This window comes from Manacus candei, unplaced genomic scaffold (assembly GCF_025592945.1).
Source record: "Manacus candei isolate 608988 ecotype Guabito, Panama unplaced genomic scaffold, ASM2559294v1 h1tg000090l, whole genome shotgun sequence".
Taxonomy (NCBI): Eukaryota; Metazoa; Chordata; class Aves; order Passeriformes; family Pipridae; genus Manacus; species Manacus candei.
In genome coordinates, this window is record NW_026138138.1 from 440,550 (window position 1) to 465,685 (window position 25,136).

The 25,136-nt window shown below is 41.5% G+C and overlaps 1 protein-coding gene across 3 annotated transcripts in view; it reads right to left on the minus strand.

Annotated features, from left to right (window-relative positions):
• Positions 1-24,562, minus strand: part of MAPK1 (mitogen-activated protein kinase 1) — a 47,693-nt gene extending 23,131 nt beyond the window's left edge. For all 3 annotated transcript variants that reach the window (XR_007899907.1, XM_051767969.1, XM_051767968.1), the window contains exons 1-3: positions 24,189-24,562; positions 7,353-7,535; positions 5,477-5,666 (exon numbers count right to left, since the gene is read on the minus strand). Coding sequence is in view for 2 of the 3 variants with exons in the window: in XM_051767969.1 (XP_051623929.1) it covers positions 5,477-5,666; positions 7,353-7,535; positions 24,189-24,331 (516 nt within the window). In the remaining variant the exon portion in view is untranslated. The remainder of the gene's footprint in view (positions 1-5,476; positions 5,667-7,352; positions 7,536-24,188) is intronic.
• Positions 24,563-25,136: the final 574 nt, after the last annotated feature.

Genomic DNA, 25,136 nt, shown 5'->3' on the forward strand with positions numbered 1-25,136 from the left:
CAGGAAGAATAAACACTTGGGGGAAAAAAAGATGTTCCTGGTGCACAATTTACATTCCACTATGTCATGGCTAGGCTTCGAACACGAAGATTTGGGAAGGACTCTACCCACGTTCCACTCTGAGCCTACTGAATAGCACCTCTGCCAGACAGCTGGTGAGATACAATGCTCCAAACTCTTAGAAATTCACCAGAAAACAAAAAGAGAAAGCAATTAAGCTTTCCAGAAAACAAAATTAGCAACCAACACATTTGTAACCAAGTTCAACACCCATTCTTACAAAAGTTACCACCATAACTGCATCTTTGCATGAGAAACAACCTATCCAATCATGAGATAATGGTAGACTGGAGAGATTACAGGTTGTTGAAGGAAGCATAAGCTTAAAGAAAAAAAAAATACCCCCAAAACTAAACACATGCAAAAAAATATTTGTCAACACTGTATCAGATAAATAGTTTTATCTAACCAGGAAAAGAAAAATAAACTCTGATTTAGACTAGCAAGTTCAGCAAAAAGGAAGAGGTGGGTTTAGCCCTGCTCTGGTAAGGAGGCTCCACAGCTTTCAGAGCTATTTAGTGGCCCCCCTCTCCAGAGAGAAATTTAAAAAAAAAGTGAAAATGTGGAGACAGACAGTGTTCTAGAGCAGAGCAGCTGCTCCTTTCTTACCTTCCCAAAGGTCAATGGCAAGACTGTTGAGCAGCACATTAGACATGTTCCTATGGTTCTGCTATCCCCCAAACAAATACCAGCTTATGATTTCCACACAAAGTGTATTTGCATGAAAGAATATGTACTCTCATGAAAACAAGGCATCAAATGCAGGAGTGGCAAACAGTTGGAAGTTTCCTCTGCATGTTTTATAATATTTACTCTTTTATAGTGAATTGTGTACATTGATTATATTCAAAATGTGAAGTAACAATATATTGTAGTCAATAAAGGCAGTAATGGATAATCCTATCACAACCACAGAAACCTCACTGCACCCTGGCAGCTACTCCTTAATTTTCCTGGAGGGACAACCTGCCTGTGAGACAACTGATAGATCAGTTAGGGAAGAAGTGATTCAGCTGACTAAAAGCTACCTCTAAAAGACAAGATTCAGCAGCTGACTGTAAAACACAAGGTCTGAAGAAAAGGAAGTGATGAATGTCATAAGCCAGGCTGCATGACCTGGCTTTAGCTACATATTAAAAAAATAAACCCAAACCCCTGAATCCTTAAAAAACAAGCCCAGAAAGAACCCTTTTAAACATGTCAAGGTTTTCCCAGGCTACAAGACCAGAGCAGCTGCCTTGTGTGCAATTAGCAGCTTACATAAAGAGACTCGGTACACATAATCAGAAGAGTCTCCTCTAAAGACAGTAACAAAGAAACTGTAGAGGACAGCTTATGGAGAGTTCAGAAAATAATCATGCAGGCAGGCAAAATTGTTGTAATCTCTTCCTCCTAAACTCAGAAAAAAGCTAGATAAAAGCTAGATACTCCAGGCAAGGAGACTTGTGCAGAATTTTAGTATTACACATAAGTAAAGCACTAGGGTTTGTTACTATTAAAACAAAAGAAGAAAGACACTCTCCGGTTCACAGTGAGGAGCAAGAACTGAATTACAGAAGGTGTCTGTCAATCTCTGAGTTGAAAAATGCACATGGGATGGAAAGGAAGAACAATGACAGAGAGAGCTCATTAAAATGACAAAAAGCCCCTGCTGACTGGAGCAGAAACAGGTTAAGCAGAAAAGAAGAAACACCATTAGTGAGAAAGGCTTCAAGGTTGAAGATGCAAGGAAGAGGGTTTTGGCTGCAGAGCTGACAGAAGTGTTAAAGCAGAGCAGAGTAAAGAGAAGTTGGAGATCCAGAGCTCTGCCTGCAGTGCCAGTGCAAGGGACAAGAGAAGCTGGAGAGGTCAGAGTTGTGCTCTGCAGTCCCGGGTGTGAGGGACAAGCACAGCACTGGCTGCACACGTGAGGGTGAGGGCACACAGTTCCTGCATAATGGAAGACCCAGGTATGGCAGTCAGTGCTTCATTCCTTGGAGAGACAGAACAGATGCTACTGAGACAGAAGAAATTACTTCCCCACTAAATAAATAGATTAATTCATTAATAAGATGCCAGCATCCTAGTCATATATTTAGCTTCCACTTCTTGCAAACAGTGTTCTTGCAATCAGTATCAGGGATGGTTGGGATTTTTTTTATAAACAGAGATGACTTAAAACTGGGTGAAGCTATCAAGCAGATGGGAAGATTCAGGAGGATCATGTAATATGACCATTTACTAAGCAAATGAAATGACACCCAACAATACTACTAACATACTGAAATATTTGCAGTTGTATTGCTGAGTAGCCTGTGCCTGCATGTGTGTATTTGTATAAAAGGCAACAGAGAGGTCTCCATTAAGTTTAGTTGTTATTAATAAGATGGCAGTTGAAACAGTTGCATCTCTACAGTTAGTGGTAAAATTCTGAAACAAATAACATTTTTTCCTTAAAAACCCATCTCTCACTGCCTTCCTTTCAAGCCTGTTGCAGTGTGTAACAATTCTTGGTCATTTAACACGTGGGACTTTTCACAACATAGATGGAAAAGCACAACTTATAATATTGCTATAATATGTTTGTGTTTTAACTAAGTCAAATGAGTAGATTCTCAGCTGGAGTAACGTGGGACACTGAAAACATGCAACGTGCTAGTTGAGAATCTGTTTAAAATAACTTTGATCTCATTTTCTGAAATATTAATGCCACTTGCCCAGGAATTTCCTATGGCCATGGGAGTTTTTATGTAACTTACTTCATTTACAGAACTACAAAACGGGTCAAATTGTTGGATGCAGAGAATCATGAAATCATGTGAAAATACTTGTAAAAATGTTAAACTATTTAGAGCCTATTCCAGCCTGTCAGTGGCACGTCAGTACACATTAATCTCATTCATGGCAAAGATGCCAGGCTGCAAAAGAGACCAGTATCTTTATTGCACAGGACTCTCACTGGAGAAAGATTCCAAGTAGCAGTTTTCAAGAAATCTCAAATCTAATTTTTCACTGCAAATATGTAACAACAGACAGTACTTAAGTCAAATGAGGTACTTTCACCAGCTTTCATTCACCATGTGGTAGGTCCTCTTTAAGGTCTCAAACATGTAAGTCTGTAGCTTCGCCTAAAGAAACAGAAACAGCTTTAGCTCTGCACTCCTGCAGCCTTTCAGCTGCTCAGGACAAGCCACGGGATTCACAAACACATTTGGTCAATAGAGATTCATATACTTTTTTCCTGGAAATGAAATCTATAATCCAGAGGTCAAGATCATGTTTAAGGGTGAAGAAAGAAGGAGCTCTTGTTACAACCTGTAGAACTCTGAGCTCCAGAAGAGAGCTCTCATAACACCATGAAAGAAGGAAGCTCACAGAATTACCACTCAAGATGAGTAAACTTTCTATTTTCCTTCTTTCAAAAGTGTGATTTTAAGTTGTTTCACTCTATGTTGTTTTGAGTTGATGTACAGTAACCAACTCTGTGCCCTGTGCAGAGCTGACACACAGACTTGCACAACGGCCCTCAAAGAAACAGGTTAATACAAGTTCAGTATCCATAGACGAGACTCAACATGTACTGGTTTCCAATTCTGCTGTTCAAACTTTAGATGTGGTATTTGTACAGCACCAGAGTTCCCTTTAGGTTATGAAAAATCAAATGCTGTCATATAGACTCCTATACTCTGCACCAGGGAGTACATATTGCAGTGGCAGGTTGCTTGAAAATCTGATAAAGGAATTGTAACAGAGCACACTAAGGTCATATTGTATTATTTTGCTGTACAGTGAGTTTACCTTCTTTTTCATGCCCAACTTCTTCATGTTAAAACATTGCCTATTATTATTTTATTTCCTTAAATTACACATAGCCCAGAGCTACACCCAAACTGTTCTTTCCTGCTTCTATCACATAGTTGTAGATTTAACTCCATTTCTTTCATGAAGGGGTTAATGCCTTTGAAGGGATCTGATGTAATAACAGCTGCTGAAATCCCACAGCAGGAGTCAAGAGGTGACCAGCCCAGCAGTGCATTAGGAAAAGCTGACAAGTAGCAGTGGGAATGTAAAGCAAACCAATCACATAGCCAGTATTTAGAACAGACCAGCATACGAACAGCAAGGACTTCTCTTGGAATTGTAACAGCCTCCAACTGGTTCACACTTTGAACAGGATATTTTTGTTTTGCTTGAAGTTTGTTTATTGAAAAAGTTAGAGCTACACTAAAAAAACAGAGGGTAATTAGGAGCAACAGAGTATACAACACAGTTGTAGCACATCAAATCAAGTCCTGTAAACTCCATAATCTCACTCCATCAGTGGCCAGCAGCAAACACATGATGTACAGCGTAATTGGGAACATACTCCAAAGCCTCTCTCATCTTCCATGAATTTGCCACAATAGGACTCTAAACCAGAGGTAGCTCTCAATAGCTTTTTTTCCCTGTAAACTTGCTTGGGGGTGGTTTTTTTTCCAAACTGCAATATCTACAGTGCTCTGTGGTAAGAAATTCCAGAGCTTAACAATGCTGCGAGTGGTACCTGCTCCTTTCATCCCCCCTGCCTTTTTCATAGGTAAGGACAGTGAACAACTGTTCTCTATTTACCCTCCCTATGCCACTAACAATGTTATCAAATTCTATTGTATTCTCTCTTTTCCTCATGCAGTATCTTCCAGCAAAGGAGACCTGGGCTAAACAACTCTTTCTGATATGGAGAGCTGTACTTTGAAATCCTGGTCTCCTCACTTTCGAAGATATCATAGGGAGAAGTGTGATAACTATGATCACACCAAACTGAAGACTCAACCAACTGAAAGGTACAGAATAGGATGTTTTCTGTTTTATTCTCTATTTCTGTTCTAATTCTCCACACTTGGTTTGCTTTACTGAATGCCACTAAGCATTGAGCTGACATTTTCCAAGAATCATAACAGCTCTAAGCTCATCCTTCTGTAGTATTAACGAGTACAGCGTCCATCACTGGAAATGCAAATTAGGAATCTTCTCTCTCCAAGTAATTGCTGTGCATTTAATCAGCACTGAATCTCACATGCCACTTCAGTTGCCCACAAATACAAACAATGAAACATTAACAGTGTAAACAGAGAACCCAAAACTTGAAATATACACAGTTGTCAGTTTACTTTTGAGGTAAACATGATTCTGCTTCAGATCAGTATTTTCATCCGGCTTTGAAAGAGGCTGTTTCCAAGTCAACCTCCAGATGGAAACAGTGATGCACTCATTACAGCAGCCTAACAGAGATTCTTAGTCACTCCAATCTTGATAATTATTTTATCAAACCAGATAATGTATTGGCAATCTCTCAAGGATAAAAATCGCATTAATCCCCAGTAAAAAACCCACATTCATGGTTATAGCAGGTAGTTTATGAAGACCATGGTAGGAAAATTTGTAAGACATTTCAACTCACCTTGAGATCACACGTGGTGTTAAGCAGCAGATTTGAAGGTTTGAGGTCACGATGAAGCACATTGGCTGAATGGATATATTTTAACCCTCTCAGAATCTGGTAAAGGAAATAACAAATGTGGTCGTTGCTGAGGTGTTGAGTCTTTAAGAGCTTGTAAAGATCTGTCTCCATAAGATCTTGCACAATGTATCTGTAAGGCATTAGATGTAAGGCAGCAAAAAACCCGTGGTGTCGTACTAGATATCAACACACAGTACTCAATGGAACTTCTAGAACAATTTTTCTCTTTTTTGTCTTTTCATGACAATTATGAAACAAACTTCTTGCTTTAGAATTTTGGAATCCAATCAATCCTGTTACACGATGCAGCCCTTTACAGAACTAAGAGGTACCAGCATGTGGTCCTCTCCAATTAATCATCATAAACCTCTATTTCTTTATAGTAGAGCTTGACTTTTATAGGAATCCTAATTTCATCTGGTTCCTATCCTGCTTGCCAAGAAACAAAGGCAGGTTTTAAGTTAATGACTAATAAGCTTCGAAGATACTTGCTTGCAGTTGCATAGCAGCATAAAAGGTAAAAGATCTGATCATTTCTTACCAGTGTTCTCTTCCATCTCCCCACTTCAAAAATTCAGCTGTTCTTCTCTACTATATATATATTTATGCTACATTAAACACAACGGTTCCTCTCTTACTCAAATTAAATCCCAGTATTTTCAGACAGATGATTTTTTTCCTAAGATTGCAATGAACATTAAAAAAGGGAATTTTTTAATCTGTTTTGACAGCAATGAGTTAAGTAAAATTTTCTTCCCTCATAATTCAATCTGGCTGCAAAACCCTTGGGGTGTAGTTCCCTGATCACTTTTCACTGAACCAGGATTTTGTGAAAACACACCACTACTGCCATTCCAGTTGGGTATTCCCATCCTCTCCTCTGGGTATTTATACCGGACCTCTCAATCAGGACACCGTTTTACAGGCACCATGCACTTACATCAGTCAAAAGGGCCCCACATAAGCCTGAACTCAAATAATATATTGATAGTGTGAAGTGCAAACATTTGACCTGGACTCAATCCAATTTCTGCCCACACACACCTGGGGCTTGTATTGGGCAGACATCTACAATGACCCACAAATCCAGCAGGGACAAATGCACGTGGACTGGGGAAAATTCAGCTGCGTGAGTCTAAGCCAGGCCTTGTATCCCAGGTACAGCCTCCCAGCTAACACTGCCTCACCCGACAGACACACACATGAAGTCATAGCCACACAAACCCAAGCTTCCCGTGAAAAGGACCATCAGTGTAACAAAAAGGACAGATCTCCATGTGTTAATCAGGCAATTACCTGCCCCTGTGCAGTTTCAGACCTTTCACAAATGCACAAAGCACTGCAAGACTGGGGGTTGTGTTTTACTTTATTTTAATTCTTTCCCCCTAAGAGGTATCAAGTTTATCCTTTAAGAAAATTTTAGAGAATTATAGCAGAGTCTAGCCATTTTATTTTCTCCTCAAATCAATCTGTTTTAACAGCAGCTCTATTAAGAGCAAATATAATTTTAGGATTAAGTGACTAAGCTAAATCTTTTCTACAATGTAGAGTTCTCTGCCTTGGAAGAGAGAAATTAACATTTTTCTCTTTTCCTGGACAAGAAAGGACAAAACTAGAGTTCATCTACACATCAAATTTATCTATTTATCTATAGACTGAGCAAATACTATTAATTTCCCTTTCGATTTACAACAATAGAAGCCACCTTTTATTAAAATTTAGTAAGGAAGAGGACGAAGAGGAAGAAACAATCATAACAGAGAAGGAGGCAACCATCACTAACAATGCAGAATAACTTAACACTTGCAAAGGATACACATCTTTCATTTGTTCAATAGTTGGAGCTCTGATAATGTCATTTATTCCAATAATATTCTCGTGCCTGAAGCGCAGTAGGATCTTGATCTCCCTCAGAGTTCTCTGGCAGTACGTCTGATGCTCAAAAGGACTGATTTTCTTTATAGCAACTCGAACTTTGTTGACGTTATCGTAAGCAGAACTAGAGGAGAATCAATAACATCAATTATAACGAATATTAAATTAATTCACTTCAGAAAGAATATGAATTCAATGGAATGTAGGGGTGATGCACTTGGTTTACATTTATTTTTATCAAATGAAGAGAGGTGACAGCGACACATGTCTTTTAGTTCAGAGAACAGACAAAAATATGGGTCTCAACAGCCACTGGCTTTCCCAACTGACTTGGAGTCTGCTGATTCTTGGGATCCTGGACAGAGGAAGAAGTATTTGGTTTTCTTATCAGCCTGTAGAACAAACAAGCGTGAGGTTTTTTCTATATGCTGTCATCATCAAAAGTTTGAGAGAAAAAGTTAATCTTGAGTTAACCCACTCACGTGGGGCACAGAAAAGCCTTCAGAAACCAGCTTTCAAGCAGCAGAATTCCACATCCTATGTCTAACTCCTGCAAGCAATACCGTTGTCACAACCTCTTATCCCTCCATTGATGTACACTGTCGGCACCTCTGTAACACACATGGAGGAACAAAAGGGGTGGAGAATTTGTGAAAACACCTTTCCAAAGATAATAGAGTTCAAGAGGAGAAAGATGTATCCAAGTGTACACTCAGAGGGGAGGCAGCAGCAGGGCAGGGAGGGATCACAGGGATTGGGACCCACATTAAAGAACACACTGGTTGCTACATTCACAGGACTGTCATTCCAGGAGCTCAGAACAGCATTCCCAGCTATCCCAATAAAGCAGGCTCAGCATCTCTGTTCAACATGCCTACACATGCACGAAGAATATCACAGCCTGAGTCTAATTAAAAGGCTCAGTAAAATACACACAAATTTCTAAAATCTGAGTGCAGGCTATATCCTAAAATGTTATGAATCCTTACAAGTTTTAAGATGTTTTCTATGGTTCTGTTTATATCAATGACAACGCATCTCATTATCATACACCTTCTACTTGTAATAAAAGTATATGGTAATTCAATTAATTAGAATTTAAATGTGTGTATACGATTCTTGTTTCTTTCAAATTTCCTTTTGGTCACCCCTGCATTGTTTGGAAATTAAAAAACAATCAAATTCCATACCTTTCAGTTAACCTCAACCATTTAATATAAAAAATAAACATACTAGCCGGAGAGGCTTTACATCCCACTGATTTTCTATAATTTAGTCCCAGAACATTCTTTGAAACTCTCTTAATTGGCCTTACTCTGCTGAGATGACCAGGTAACTGGTGACCAGGCAAAGCAGAATAAAATACAAAAATCCAATTAGAAAAGGAGACCTAAAAGGAATTCAAATGCCTGACCACATCAAGGCTCTTCTACTAGTAACAGAGTATGGTGCAACAAGGTGTTTTGAGACACTACTGTCACCACTAGATACAAGAGTGTTTAACATTTCTCACTTCCATTATTAAAACTGACATGTAATTTGTGTTGTCAGTAAGAGCTTCACACAGCTCATGCACATGTAACATCCTTTTTGCATGGTTTCTCCACAGAATCCCTTTGACCTGCCTGGATCCCTAAACTCTGTTCTGTACCCACAGACTGCACCATTTATTTGTCTCTAGAAACCCTGAACTCGGATGCTCCACCAGCGCTTTGAAATGCCACATGCTGAGCAAGTATTCATTACAACTGCTGCTGTTGCATATGTATATGCATATATAGATAACACATTAGCAGTTCCTAAGTCCCAAAATAGATAATAACCAAGCGCCATAAGTGGAACTTGCCATCGCCTTCAAAAGTGCTTTGGCTACAGTGATTTCTGAGCTCATCACCTGCAGGGTTTACAGTGTACCAGTAAGGCAGGGCACAAGCAGAAAACAAAACCAGAAATAACTCTGAAGCACGAACAACCTGGACTGAGGAAAGAAATAAAAGAACTCTATGAACCATTTTATCATTATACACAAACCTCCTGCATCCTCCTTTGTATTGACTTGAGCAATTTTTTCTTCCACAATGCAGAATCTTACTTCCTCTCAAAGGACTGGACAGTAGCAGCTATGCAGAGCAGAAAAAAGGCAAAATGCCAGTATTTACCAATTGATGATGCATAAATAAAAGCTCCTAATCTCTTACAATAGTTGATAAATCTCTCAGTTACTGTTTCTCAAGCAAAGGTTGACTACTGATGAAAAATATGCATCTTTCCTTGTACAGATTAAAAGAACTTGAATTCATCAATTAAATATGCCAAGATTTCCTCTCTTGTAGCTGTTTCACTTAATAGTTCCTGAAGGATTTTCTTGCCAAATAGTTTATGCTGTTATTTAGAAAAGGATGGGTAATTTTGCTTTCAGATGGTTCAACTATAAAACACAATTCAGTGTGGAAAAAAAGCTGAGTATTTGCAGTAGAGATGCAATGAATTTCCTCTCCAGGGTACCTTTTCCATACGTTTTTCTGTTTGTATCAGGAGATCTCCCCACACTAACACCACTAAGCATGCACTGCCTCAGCTAAGGGGAGCAAAACTGAAATACCGCCTTGCTGAAACATTAGAAGGGACACTGGATTTATTTCTATTGTCATGCTTTTGGAAGATGAGCCTTTCTGTAACTTGATTAAACATATGAAGGACTACCTCAATTCCTATGAGCAAGAAACTAATCATACAAGCAGTCAGGTACACTTGCTCATGCATAATACCTTAAATGTCATGCATAATACAGGTACACTGAGAATCTGTATTATCTAGTTAATATCATTTCACATTCTACAGCCTTCAAAGCAAATTTGGTTTTAAGTAAACTCTGTGACCCTTTACAAAAGTGCTTTTTCAATTTGACATGTGCTATAAAAAACTATGAAAGCTACATATCAGACTGAACTTCAGTGGAACTGAAGAGCCATGCTACTACCAGACCCCTTTTAGGCCTATGAAGCCATGTAGCAACAACTACTTCACTACCCAGGGAGCACCATAAACTATCAAAATTGGGTCATCTGTAGGCCAGATTGAGTTGTTTCCCAAAGCTTTCCCTGTTTCTCACAATTTCCCTCCAACCTGCCACCAGATTTGCACACTCCTCTCCAGAACTCTGCTGAAGAAGAACGCTGCTCATAGTGTGCACTAGTAGCGTTTGCAAATGAAACCAGTACAAAAGTGAGAATCCAAGTCCTCTCTGTGTCACCCCCCTGCACTCCACGTACCAGCTTATCACTTATTATTAGGGTACACCTCAGCCACAGCTGGAATTAAAGATCTAATTTTATGACTAATAATCACCCGCGCTCCCCCTGCAGTCCAACCAGAGACAGCTCCACATGCACATCCCATCCACCTCCCAGCACACCTTAAATTTAGATTATTTGCATTCTGGGAGTGCTGTCCCAGTGTGCACAGTGTAACCTACTTGTCTGGGCTGTCAGCTTCTACTAAACCTCACAACTGTTTATATTTGCACTGAATCAGTTAATTGGGACACCTTCTAAAGGCAGGAACCTTATTTTATCTTGACTTCTTTGCAGAGAAGATAAAAATCTGTGAAGTGGGAATAACAATTCACATACTAACAACTTTTAGAGTGCTAGTTTATAGCTTCTACTTTCTAATTGATAAGTGCATACCGATCACTGCCCACATAATTGTCTCTTTGTCTGTGTTATTCACATTATGATGAATCTAGTCACCAACACTCTAAATACTCAAACGGATTTATTTCCACCCCAGCCACGTGCAGCTTCACAAACTGAAGCAACCATTCAGCTATGAGTGCTATTTATCTGTAATTTGATAAATTTAAATATAGATTTTGCAAGTACTCAACTCAAGTAGCCACAACATTATTCCTATTTCAAGCTGTGGTTACTATCCCGTGACAACCTGCAAGAGTTCCATTATTTAGATACTTTTGCAACACTGTGTGAAAATCAATACAAGCCCTCACAGTACAGTTTATCGTTCCTAATTTTAAGTATCTTGTAAATGTATAACAAAGTTTTGACTAAGTAAAACATCATGCACAGATGCACAAAATAAACAAATGAGCATTTATAACCCAAGAAGTTGCACCACACAACTTTTAAAGCCAGTTTTTAGCCTTGTACTGCTCCAGTACTAACTTCCTTTTTGACCAGAAGTCCAGGGTGGGGCTGCTTCCAAAAGCAGTGACCAGAAAGGCCCCTCAGCTCGCAGCAGCCCAGCACACAGCAGGGACTGCTCCGCCAGTGCCATGTGCCCCTCTCTCGTTAACTCCTCCCCGGGAAGGAGGGCTTTTCAGCAGGCACATCTGGGCGAGCGCCAAAGCTCAGCTCCTTCCACCCGCAGCGGCTGCTGCACATCCTTCCATCCATTCCTATTCCCTGCATGTTTCCCTCGGAGCAGAAGTGGAACAAGTGAGAGCACGCTGCAGCTGCCGGAGGAAAGGAGCCAGCTCCTGGCAATCCCTGCATCGCACACAGGGCTGGTTCTTCACACAGCCACTGCAAAACAACCTCCATGGCACCCCCATCCCCAGAGCACTCCCGTGCCACGCTGCCTGCGGGCTCACCCCACCACGGGATACTCTTCCAACACTCCCAGGATTACTCACCTCATGGCTCTTTTACGGGCTGCTCTCAGCATATGCAGAAATACACACAAAACACACAATGCTACAGGCAAACATCCTAATTACAACTCTAAATAAAAGACTGATTTGAAGTTTAAAAGGGATTTTTTTATCAGCAGCTTTGTGTTGCTGTGGAAACGGGATTCCAAGGGCATATCCAGGGATAAGAATCTTTTTGAAATATTCAATAATTCTGCTTACACTCAGAATAGGAAAGGCAAAAATAATTCCCAGCAAGCAAGCTGATCTACGGAGATCTTCAATCTTTTCATTCAGTCTACATTTAGCTCAATCACGGACATTTCCACAACATGCTGACATTTATCAAGTTACAATGCAAATAGCTTAGATTTATTTCTAAGACTGCTGTAAATAACACAGTATTATGACATAGTAATAACCAGCAGTACCATAACAGACTGTTCCCTACAATGTCTGGGGGTGGGGGGAGGTGGTGGTAGGAGTGCAGATTTACAGGGGTGACTGGAGTTTTTTGTTTGCTTGGGGCTTGTTTTTTATAATCAGATATTAACTCTTCTAGATTCTTCAGAATAATTAGTTTCCTATTCTAGATGATTAAAATACAGAGAACAGCTACAACATACAGTTTATGATTCTTTTAACAAAGAGGAAAGACTGGAAAGAGGTTAAAAGTAGTCAAAGACAGTTTCCAATTTGAGGACATTGAGTAATGTGCCATTTTTATACTGCTGAATTTATTTTTTGTAACCAACTGTAAACATCTATGTTTACTATAAATATTTGTTACTTTGCTTCATTTATTTATGATATTTTGAAGATAAATAAGTATGTTATTCATTAGACTTTTTTTATTAGCTCCAGCTTATGGAAGCAGCACCTGGTTTTCAAAGGAGTAAATGTCTATTTCTATTAGGATATATTTGCCTTGTTTCAACAGATCTCAGTTTATGAACAGACAACCCATGTCTCACTCAGTTTTCCTTTTGATTTCTTAGTTAAATAACAAAGCATCTCCCAGGCTTTTCAGCTGTGAATTCAGGAAGCAAAGATCTTTATAAACTTCTCTTTTTCTCCATTAAAGATTTAATTTTAGAGATTAATTCCTACCATGTAGGAAAGTCAATAATCCGTTAAAATTGAGAGCTACCTATGAGATTCTTTAAAAAACAACAAACAAACAAAAAATTCTCAGCCTTGAGGCACTAATTGCTTTTCAAGAACTGAAAAGATTATAACAACTTTAACAGGAGCACCATGTACTTTTTCATCCTACTCTGAGGGTAAAAGTCAAATAAGCTGTAATTCAGCATTCTTGAATCATCTCTTGGTATGTTACAGATACTCCCCACTGATTATTAAAAGATAACTGTATGTATTATCTTCGTAGTCTTTGGGAAACATGCATAAGCACTGACAGCTTATAAAGAAAGAAGAGGCCAAAAAACATGAATTCAAAACTGAGACACTTCAGAGTAAGTGACATACAGCTCCCTGCACACACCGAAACCCAGTGACAACTGGTCCCCACTTTGTTGATACAAAAATGGCAGCAGGGGATGACTGAGTAACAAGGGAACACTAAAATAACTATACAGGAGATGTGATCCAATTTGCAGCAGTAATAATCTGGCCTTACCTGAAAGCTCCTAATAGCATGCTATTTGAAAATCTTGGGGTTGGTTTGGGGTTTTTTAAGTAGTTTTTGTCAGGATTCCCGTATCAAAGGATAGATTATTGCTTTGGGCTTGAGAAAATACAAATCCCTGTTTTTAAACTGTTCATCATGGGCCCTCTGCAAAGCAACTGTCATACTTCCAAACTCCTCACATTCCTTATTTTATAGATATAGATATCTCCATATTCCTAACCCATTTTGTCTGTTGCTCATCATCAAATGATCACTGCTTTGGCTTTGGTTTGGTTTTTACTATAGAAGATACCTAAATAAACTATTTTTGTTTTCTATTTCTTATAAGTTGATTTTTTTTCTTTTCCAACAAGGGGGAAAAGAACTGTAATTTCTAAATTGGTGCTCTTTATTTGACCACAAGTAAAGCAAGGTGCCCATGGAACAACCACAGAACTGCTCTACTGGTTAACTTCTAAAGCTTACTGGGTCAAACTGCAACAGCATTCCTTTCACCATTACCACCTACTTTTTCAGTCACCTTTCTCAAAACAATCAAAATCAATCCTAACAATAAGGCTTTCTGCTACAATTATGCCAACTCTTTCCTCCCATGACAAAGGTGAATAATTACTCTGAAGTGATTTTACTCACATCTTCTGATCTACTACAGGTTATTGCCCTTCATGCCACAGCGTTAAGGCACTTTTGAAAACCCCCTATAGGAGATTTGCTTCCATGTATCTGCTCAAATAATTCTAACTGAAACCGGTAAAACACTGGCACAGGTTGCCCAGAGAAGCTGTGGCTGCCCCATCCCTGGAAGTGTCCAAGGCCAGGTTGCATGGGACTTGGAGTAACCTGGGATAGTGGAAAGTGTCCCTGCCCATGGCACGAGAGTGGACTTAGTTGACCTTTAAGGTCCCTTCTATGACTATGATTCTGACTATGACTATGATATAACTAGGTTATAAAGGCACAATTTTATTTTTCAGAATCTGAAAAGTAGAATCTGATGGGTCCTTGTAAAAAATACAATTTTAAGCTATTTACCATGCACATAATAATTACTTAATAGTTTAATTCCTTAGCTCACTCTTGGTATTTCAAAAACAAATAGTTAGTCATGCAAAATGGAGTCTGCTAAATAAATTACTTTTGCCAGAAGCTCAGTCAATTCATAATCCTGGGTGTGGCAGACAAAATGATTTGTGTCACCTACAAAGCAGAACTATGAAGAGGAGCAATTTTAGAACTACACCTTAACACCAGCATTAGAAAAATATCAGCTATTTCACCCAAGATTCTGTATTGGCTAAAGATGTTATTTAACTTTATGGTGTTTTGATCAATCTTAGTTGTTTGGAAAAAAAAAAATCACTTCTCTCAATCTGTTCTAACATCTATTTTAATTTCCATACCTTAGGCTGTGAAGCACTGTGACTTCAAACCACCGTATATGCCCACCCTCTTTTATGCCACTTCAATTCAAGTTGGTCATCAAAAAATAGAAAACTCTTACATCTTATTTTATCTACTTCTTCCCTTCCCACTTACTCTCCCCATTTTCAGGGTTTACTGGTTCTCCGCTGCCAATATTTCCTTTGATAGCATCTGTGCCAAATTTAACAAACTTCACTGCTATGTTTAAAGGCTCTTTGGCTATCTGTGAAATAAACTCCTCATTCCAAAGGCACCCATTGCTTTTGATAAAATATTATGATATTAAATATCACTATCTTTCTTCTCTCTATAAAGGTAATTCCTATGGGAATGAATTCAGGCTAAAATTGTAAGAGCTCAATAACATCCAAGACAACCTTGAGGGCTCAGTGAATTAAAAGGAGTGGTTGTGGTTCACTCTCATTTTTGTGCCTCACATCCCTGCCCTTTCTCACTTCTTTAGTTGGAGCAGTGCCTTCCTTTGTGCCAGCTCAGAGAACTGAAGCAGCTCAGAGTCGAAGCAGGAACAGCAAAGAAGCCTTTCCCTTACTCTGTTACCAGCACTCACAGGGCTTTGTGTCCATCACTTCAAGTTACCACCCTTAAATTTAATTTTTTATGAAGTAACTGTTCAGCTAAACCAGTTTTCCAACACAGCAAACTCTCCAGCTGTGTAGGCACCAGCACAAGAGTGGAGAAGGAATGACAGAGCAGAGGCACAGAGGGAAGGGCTGCCCCTCCAGCAGCAGCACAGCCCGAGATCAGCACAAGTCAGACATGGAAACCACAGCTCAGGTGTCCGGGCCCCAAAAGCTCAGCCTCCACACAAGGCAGTCAAGTGCCAACTTCCTCCTCCTGTGCTTATGGCTTCTCAAGAGGCAACAAAAAGCCACCAAGACAGTGATGGCAGGTCAGTTATGTCACCACTGTTACTCCAGAGCCTGGAAAACAACCACCACCCTTCCCAGCAGCAAAGCAGGCACCGTAAATTTGCGCAGGAAACATTTCCCTTTTCCTAGAGAGAAGGGAAAGCACTACCAGAGAGCTGAGTGGTGATGGTATTAACAAATCCCCCAGTGTGGTTTAGTCTTTTGTCTAGTAACATTCTAATCTGACTTATATTCCAAATACTCCTCCTAAAATCAGCTTTAGAAAAAGGAAAAAACATGAGATCCAGACAATTACTCTGTTTTTTAGTAATTAGTTTACTTAATTGATTCCACACTATATAAATCTTCAGAAGAGATAGTTCATGGTATTTCACTCCAAGAGAAAGTAGAACAAAATCATCCATGCATCCTTAGAAGCAGGAGTTTTCCTAAACCCATAGAAACATCAGTGCAAAATGAAAACTCTCCCAAAACACCGATGAAAGCAAGGTCATTGCTACTGTTCACCCTGCCATGGCCAGTTTAGCACTGCACTTGCAAACCAAAACAAAACAGTCAAACCACCAGCACCAAGTGTACATCTCACCATATCAGAAGTTCCTTCCCTTCAGTATCAGCTTACAAGGCATTTTCTGAATGTTTTTTCCATCTTTTTAAAAATAACACACCAGCAGTAAACCCTCAGCATATTAACAGTTTGGTGTTTCGTTCAGATGGGGTGTTAGCATTAAGATAAGTTGGCTACTGTAGCTAAAAGAAAGCTATTTCACAATTATGAAACACTTAGAAAGAAATTCAACATGAAAGGCAGCCTGAATGTCATTTGGGATACTCTGCAACATCCAAATCCCAGTAAAATTGGGCAAATTCTGGACTGAGGCATTTTGGCGAGTATTGATTTGCGGTGCTCAAATGACCTGCACTTTTACTCAGGACACATCAGCAATACTTGGTGCCTTCCTTCCAAACAAGCAAGAAGTGAGGTACTGCAGTGGCAGCTGCTAATTTTAAAAGAAACTGCAAAATGAAGTAATTGCACGTTATAAACTGGAAGCCTAATTGTGAGCTGCTGGTACTTAAAATATACCCACAACACAAACGAATTACTTTCCACCATGTAACAAATACTCTCATTTGCATTCTAATCACCACAGAGTATTTCAGTATTTTATGAAAATTCTTTTGAAATACAAAAGGAGAACTTCGAAGAGATTTTCCCTTAACAGAACTTAGGTGGTCATAATTTTAGGTACTGCTAAACAAGATGGATAGTAAAAACACGTGCACAGCTCTGCTAAAACTGATTGTCATGAAGATTCTGCCCAAATCAAATTGTTCTATTAGGTACAAACCAGTATTTAATCCACCCCTGAGAGGCAACTGGACTGGGGAGGTACAGCACAACCTCTTGGCAGCGTGCAGGGAGCCGGGGCACCAGGAGCCTCCTGGGAGACCAGGATACAGAGAGGGCTGAGGGGACTTGAGGCTGCCCCTGTGCTGGCTCTTCTGAGCGGAAACGGGTGGAGACAGGAATGCTTCCGAAGCAGAAACCAACCACCACTGCACACCCATGGAGTACAAGAAACCTTGCCAAAGTATCTACCAATAGCTCATCAAATAGCCTCATCTGAATTAGTGACATTTATTACCACTTGGATCTTATTAACCTACCTGATCAAAGTTGACAATGAAATAAAGTGTATTTGGCTTTTCATGTACCTTGCAAAAAGATGAGTTTGAGAATAGCTTCTTTATACTCACAAAAGTTGTACTAGAGCAAAGGAAAATACACTCCTTTCTGAAAAGAGGATTCATCCACAAGTTAACCATCACCTTTAATAACTGTCCAAACAACTAACAGAATGTAGATTTTATACAGATAAATCACCTGAAACAAACTACACTGCTGAACACAGTAAAATAAAAGTTATATTAAAAAATAATGCTTATAGCTCCACATGTTTCATTTGAGCGATCTAGAAATCAAAATCAAATACAATCGAAATTGCTTAATAACATGCTGCAGGGTTTGGGGTTTTGTTCAGACATTATTTGAAAAGTTCCTAAAATACATCACTTTAAGCGAAAGTACTCTCCAAATTACCAGAACAACACCCAACTTCATCCATTATCAGTGTTGGCTCCTAGCAAGGAAGGCTGACCATGGACTGGGTTGCGTTACATGAGTGGCCAGCAGGTCAAGGGAAGTGATTACTGCTGGGAGGGCACATCTGGAATACTGCATCCAATTTTCCTCTCTCCCAGTACTGGACCAAATCCAACAGAAAACCATTAGGATGCACAGGGGGCTGAAGGACATGACATTAAAAAAAAATTGAGGAAACCGGGTTTAAATAGGCTAGGAGGGGAAAAAGGGTGGTGGTGTAAAACATCCAACTGCTCTTTTAAGTTTAATAAAGGGGGATCCCAGAGAAAAGCGACCCAGAGGCGACGGTTGCAAGTGGCTGCAAGGGAAACTCCCATGTTTTTAAGGGCAAGAGTTTCACTGGGCAATCGGTTTAACACTACAACCAGAAGTTGCCCATAGATGTTGTGGAACTTCCACCCCTGGAGATTTTGGAAATACTGAGTGGATGCATTGAGCAACTTGCTCTAATTTTGACATCAGCCCTGCTTTGAGTAGGAGGTTGGACTACATGACCTCAAGACATCCCTTTCAACTTATATCATGCTGTGAAATATTCTACAGCAAGATGTCATAAAATATTTTTATTAAATATCAAATCCATCAGTTATTTTCATTTCTAGATCACAGTTGAAAGACATGACAAAGCGTTAACAGAAGCAGTATTAAAAAAATTACAATGCTAGTGAAGTACTAGTTTTTAACACAAGTTGAGCTCCTCACCTACTCAGTTGGTAAAGCACCAACTCTTCTGTGGGCTGTAGATCCCCACACCCAAACACGGAGCCTCTGAACTAACAGAGCCTGGTGTCCTACAGTTACACATTTCTGGTCTCGAGAGTACTAATAAATCCATCTGTGAAACCAGGGCACATCACATCTCTTTGGGGGAGCCTGATTTATCATATGTGACCCCCAATGCACTTTCTTCCTCAGTGGAGTAGCACATAGATAAAATACCTATTTTTATGAAACTTGCAGAAAAACTTTCCATCTCTAAACTTGTACCATCTGTCCAATTTGATGGAAGGCAGGCAAAAAGTACAAGAATCATATATATGGATGGACTGATGAAATCTCATCAGATGCTGTGAACATATAAGCTTTATTTCCTTAATAAAGCATGCTTAAAAGAAGACCCACAAGTTATCTCAGCCTGTTTCCATGGGCTAGATTCATACTGTGTTAGAAAAATGTGTATTTATAAAATGCAAGTGTCCGTCAGCTGCACTCTTCAACCATGAAGCCAGTATCCCATTGCTTTGGGCTGACAGGAAAAGTTCTCCCTCTCATCTTCCATAAACCTTAAAGAGAGCTCTGACACAGAGTCAGTGGCTGCTGCCCATCCCTCCTGCACAGCTTGCCCATGGACCATCTGTCCCTCACTGGGGAGAGCAGGAAAAGCAGCTCTAATTGATCCTCTGGGTTCCCAGGTCAGGTTAGGTAAGGGCTAGAAGTTAGAGTAACTGAAAGGAAGTGCTCACCTTGGTGTTCTCCCCAGAGGGAAGAAGCTGGTAACTAGCCACCAATTACACTCCCTAATTCCCTCCTCTAATCCTCACATCGAGGAGGGTTGGCTAACTTGTATCAGCTCCCTGTTCTCCTTATCACACCGACAGAACATGCTAATTACCACCTACCCGTGCTCCCTAAAAGCACACACAGACAGGGACACGAATTCCTGCACTCACTCTACCATTAAAGGATTCTCTCTCTCTCTGGATCAAGGCAATAGTTAGCAGAAAAAACATTACAGGCTGTTTCGGGTCCTTGCCACTGACCAGTCCACCCCAGACCACCAGTCTGACCCTCACAGAGGATGCAAACCCTACCTTTTTATGTAACTCAAAAGAGAGTATTACACAACCATCAATCCCATTCAACTTTTCATATTTTAATATAAATATCCATGCCTTGCAGATCACTCTATTCCTGATTTCCTTCTGGTTTTAGTTTCTTTACGAATATACTTCTCAGATTTCCATGCTCTAAAAGTAGGGCTCTTCCATGAGACAGTAGAGAGAAGTAGAACTTCGAAAAACCTATGGTCAAATGTTTTAAATATTCTTTTCAGTATTACTTTAACATTTAGCTGTTGACTGCCTTAACTTCCAATATCACTCTTGCACTGTACATCAATAACACAAAGATCTCCTTGTAACAACAAAGTCAAATTCAGACCAAGAAATGCAAGATTTGAGCTTCAAGATTGTTTTCTTCCAACTACATTTATCTGCATTCAACTGCTTATTTATGAGCAGTTATTTGCAGCGTTGATATTACTTCATGTTCACATAAGCCTGATGACAAAAAAGGCTCCCAAAAACTACGATATAAACCAGAACATCCCCATCATATTCCCATTCCCCATTTCTTTCCAAAACAATTCCTTGTTTCATACTGTCAAATTATCATCCTTGCCGAATTACCACTGACCAACTGGATGAAGAACAAGTCACACTGGAAATTTAGAGCTCAGCTCTATCATGGTTTTTTTGCTGTTTCAGCATGTTTAAAGTATGGCCTGATAATAAGTTGCTTTAAAAAATAATAATTAAAAAAAAACAATCCCGCATTAGGGGAGGAGGAAGCAATCTCAAAAACCTTCCACAGTTTGTTGTGTTTGAAAGGTATTTCTGAAACTTTCACCCTTGGTCTAGAAGTGGATCCCACTGACTCTGTTGATAACCCCCTATCACTGAAAGAAAGGGAAAGTCACATAAAGAACTTTACAGCAAAACCCCTCAAAACAACTAACAACTCTTAAGTGAAAGTGGAGGGAAGAAAACAATAAACACAACATTGACATATATTTGAATAAATTAATTCAGAGTAACAAATGTGACTGTATGACTAAATAATTGCTCAAAGAATGTCCTGCAGTCATAGGAAATGCTGAGGATCTTGGCTCAAACTTTGCTCTCTGCTCATCCCTTAATTTCACATGCAAAATTGTTGAAACAAAAATAGCTTAAAAGGGACACTGACAGGGATCCACTTCCTACCCACTTCACACTCTGCAACAAAATTTCTGAGTAAGAGCAATCCTGTGTCACAGGATGGATGTTTTCGGCAGAGCTTAACTGGAGGACATTAAGATGGGGGTTTGCCTGATAAGGTGCCTTTTCTGCTTACGGAGCTGAGAAAGCACAACCACAACACAGCAGTAAATATACTACTCTGCTGAGTTTATTTTTATTCAAATTCTCATTATGTAAAAAATTTGCTGCACTAGGGAAAACAGTTAAAAGCTTTTAAGGGTTTTTAAATCCAGATGAGAGAACAGTCGTGTACAGTCTCTTCAGTCAACACTTTCCTCTATTTCCAGTGCTGTTATTTTATGTTCTAGTCAATCTTTCTCAAACATTATTCTCTTTGCTGCAAAATCAAAATGGAAGACTGACTGTAACAGCACTGTGCTAAGAATACTTCATTTGCCCTTTTATTAATATAATCAAAAGTATTTTATTTTTTCAAGTCCTTAATCCAATAATCCAGAGACATAATAATTAGGATAAAAACAAGAAAAAGAGTGAAGGATTTTAGGAGTTAAAAATATTTGGTTTCCATATAACAAGCCTTATGGCACAATGCACTTGTAAATAACCATCATCTTCAACGACGTCCACATTAGCTGTGGGTCTAAAACAAAACCATCAGGGCCTGCTTTGCTTTCCTTTATTAAAGTGTTCAAATTTAAATGGATTTTGCAGTTGCAGGAAACATCTCCATCTGCATACTCACAGCTTGCCCTCTACCCCACCCCCGAGGGAGAGGCTTCTGCAGATCCTCACTGCATTAGCAACCAGAGCAAAACATGAGACACACGGCACTAAACTGCGTAACCTGGACGTCTGTGATGGATAAGGAATTGCATTTAATCAGAGTCACTCCAATAAAGTACAGTTGCTATGGCATTTAACTACAGCAAGTGCATCAAACACTTTCCTTATCAAGTACATGGTATAAACCGAGACTTTGTTCCCTGTCATTTCACACCCAAGGCAGAGGAGCAATAATTAAGAGCACAAAATACATAATCTAGGATTTTACATTAATAATTTTAGAACACACCAGAGCCAAGTGCATATTTCAACTGAACTGGAGATTTGGATTTTTTGTTAGTAATTTTGTATAGCATTCACAGCAGATACAAAGTATTAGAACAAGTTTTCAAATAAAAGATAACCTTTTGCATTTGGAGGGGAAACAGTTTCAGTGTACACTTTACAACACACCATTTGGAGGAGCAGAAGTGGACCTGTTTCCCCTGTATCTGCTCACTGGCACAGTGATGCCAAAAAAGGGCATCAACTGCCATCATGCTGCATCTTGCAATCCCTGATCTGTGGTGAAATATTCTAGCTTTTCATACTGTCAGTGAAACACAATTTAACACGCCACTGATGAGAGCCGGGCTCCTTGGAAGCACTTCACCCTGGAAGCACTATTTCCAAGTACCTTCCCAAATCAGACTGCGAGTGCAAACCAGTGCAGCCAGAACCAAGACTATCTGCACCCATTTCCTTGCCCAGGCTCAGACGATAAAATAACCATAATAAAATACCAGAAGCTACATCAACAAGTTTTGAACTGGATATATTGCAGTGATTTCTAACATTAAAACAGTAACAAGGATATTTTTACACTGTAAATGGGATTTCTGATTTACATTTAGAAGGTTCTTCCCACAGCAAAAAAAAGTGAAGGCCACAACGCAAAACTCTGTGAGAGAGGCTTATCTCCCAGCTAAGCTCAGGCCTAGATGAAAGCTCCCACCCCGAAACACACGATGACTTCATTTTAACAGGCCTGCACAATTCAATGACTATGTGCAAAAACCTTCAGCTATAAAAATCTGTAACGTACAGCTGAAGGCTGTGAGGAGCCCTTGCCGAGAAATGCACTAGTTTACAAGAGATCAAAGAGAGAAATTAATGCTGATAAAGCTTTCATGAAGTCATAGCCTGTAAACCTCATTTAGTACTTCTGGTCAAAAACCATGCTGAAGAAACAGGCGTTGTTGGAAGAAAGTTGACAAAACAATTAAAAAAGAGAGAGTTTTTCACCTGCATCCCATACGTTATTTCAGGAGTAAGAGTTTTTTTAACCTCTTTTATTAATAAAAGAATATGAAATCCTCAGTAAGGTCACTGAGCATGCCAGGTTTCTAACCCAGTCACTAGATACACCATCACATAGCATCACCGCAACTCATTTAGATCGCTAAAAAAATCCACCTCACACTCTTAATCCGGTTAGTTCACATCTTCAGTAGTTCACGATTTTTGCAGTTCGTTCACCTCGCTCTTTAGGACTGATGCTACCCAAAGCAAACACACACGATCGTTTTTAGCGAGACTTAATATTAAGTCTTCATAACATAAAATAGTCTTAGAGCTAGGACGGCTGCAGAGAACTTTCACCTGCACACACGTTAATGCAGGCGCTAATCTGGCCGGCTCTGCAGCACAGACAGCACGTCCTGAGCAAAGCCAGGCAGGGGCGGGCACTCGTACTGCTCAGATTCACTTTTTCTTCCCCCCCCCCCCCCCCCCCCCCGCGACCTGTGGCTGCTGCAGCCAGGTGAGCCCTGGCAGGGCACGGGGAGAGCCGCGGGATCTCACCGCCTCCCCTCCCTCCCTGAACGCCCGCAATCGCACTACGGAGACGGGAGGAAACAACGAGAGCGGCCCGCTCCAGAGGAAAAAAATATTAAAGAAAACAAACGGGCGAGTGAAACCAAACGAGCCGCTGGGCTGCACCCACCGAGGAAGGGATGGAGCGGGGGGGGGTGCAGGGAGGGAGGGGAAGGAAGGGTGATGCCGGAGGGACGACCTCGGGAACACGGAGGGAGAGGCAGGGCTGAGGAAAGCAAGGCCGAGCTGCTCCCCCTCCCTGAGGGCAAGGGCGGACAGGGCCCGGGGCCGGGCAGGGCGGCGGGAAGGAGGAGGGAGGGAGGGAGGGAGGGAGGGAGTTGTCCGGGGCAAGGGCGCTGCCCCGGCGGCCGCACTCACCACACCATGCCGTAGGCCCCCTCGCCGATGTAGGAGAGGTTGGTGTAGCGCGGCCCCACGTCGAACACTTGTCCCCGCACCATCTCCGGGCCGCCGGCGCTGGCGGAGCCGCCCGCAGCCCCGGCCCCCGACACCGCCGCCATGTTGTCCGTGCCGGGAACTGCGGTGCCTGCGTGGGGAGGAGGGCGGAGGCGGGCGAGGAGGATGCGGGAGGGAGGAGGGAGAAGGGAGGAGGAGAAGGAGGGAGGAAGAGGAGCCGCCCGCTCGGGAGCCGCGGCCGCTCCGCCGGTGCTGGCCCGTCCGCCCCGTCAGTGCCGTCAGCGCCGATCCCGCCCCGGCCGCTCTGAGGAGGCTCCGCCAGCCGCGCGCGCGCACCGCCGGGGCCAGGGGGGCGGTGAGGGGAGGGCGGGGGCGCGCGCAGGGAGCGGCGCGGGGCGGGGCCGCGCGCGCGGCGGGGGGCGGGGCCGCGCGCAGCGGGGGCGGGGCCGGGACTGCGGTACCGCAGCCGCTGGGGAGGGGGCGCGGCGGCCGCTGGTCACGTGGGACGCGCGGCGGGTCACGTGAGAGGGCGCGCGACCGCCCGGCGCCATTAGAGGCGTCAGGTGACGGCGGGAAATGGAGGCGGGCCGGGATCGTCATCCCATTGCCCATCCCACCGCACTGCCCATCCCACCGCACTGCCCATCCCGTCCCACCCCCCATCCCATCGTACTGCCCATCCCGTCCCACCCCCCATCCCATCGTACTGCCCATCCCGTCCCACCCCCCATCCCATCGTACTGCCCATCCCATCCCATCCCACTGCCCATTCACTGCACTGCCTCACCCCACCCCTCCATCCCACCGCCCCCTCCTCATCCCACTGCCCGATCGCCCCGCTCATCCCACGCCCCGTCCCGGTTCTCTCCCGTGCCCCGGCTGAGGGAAGGACGGGGCTCGCGGGGTTCG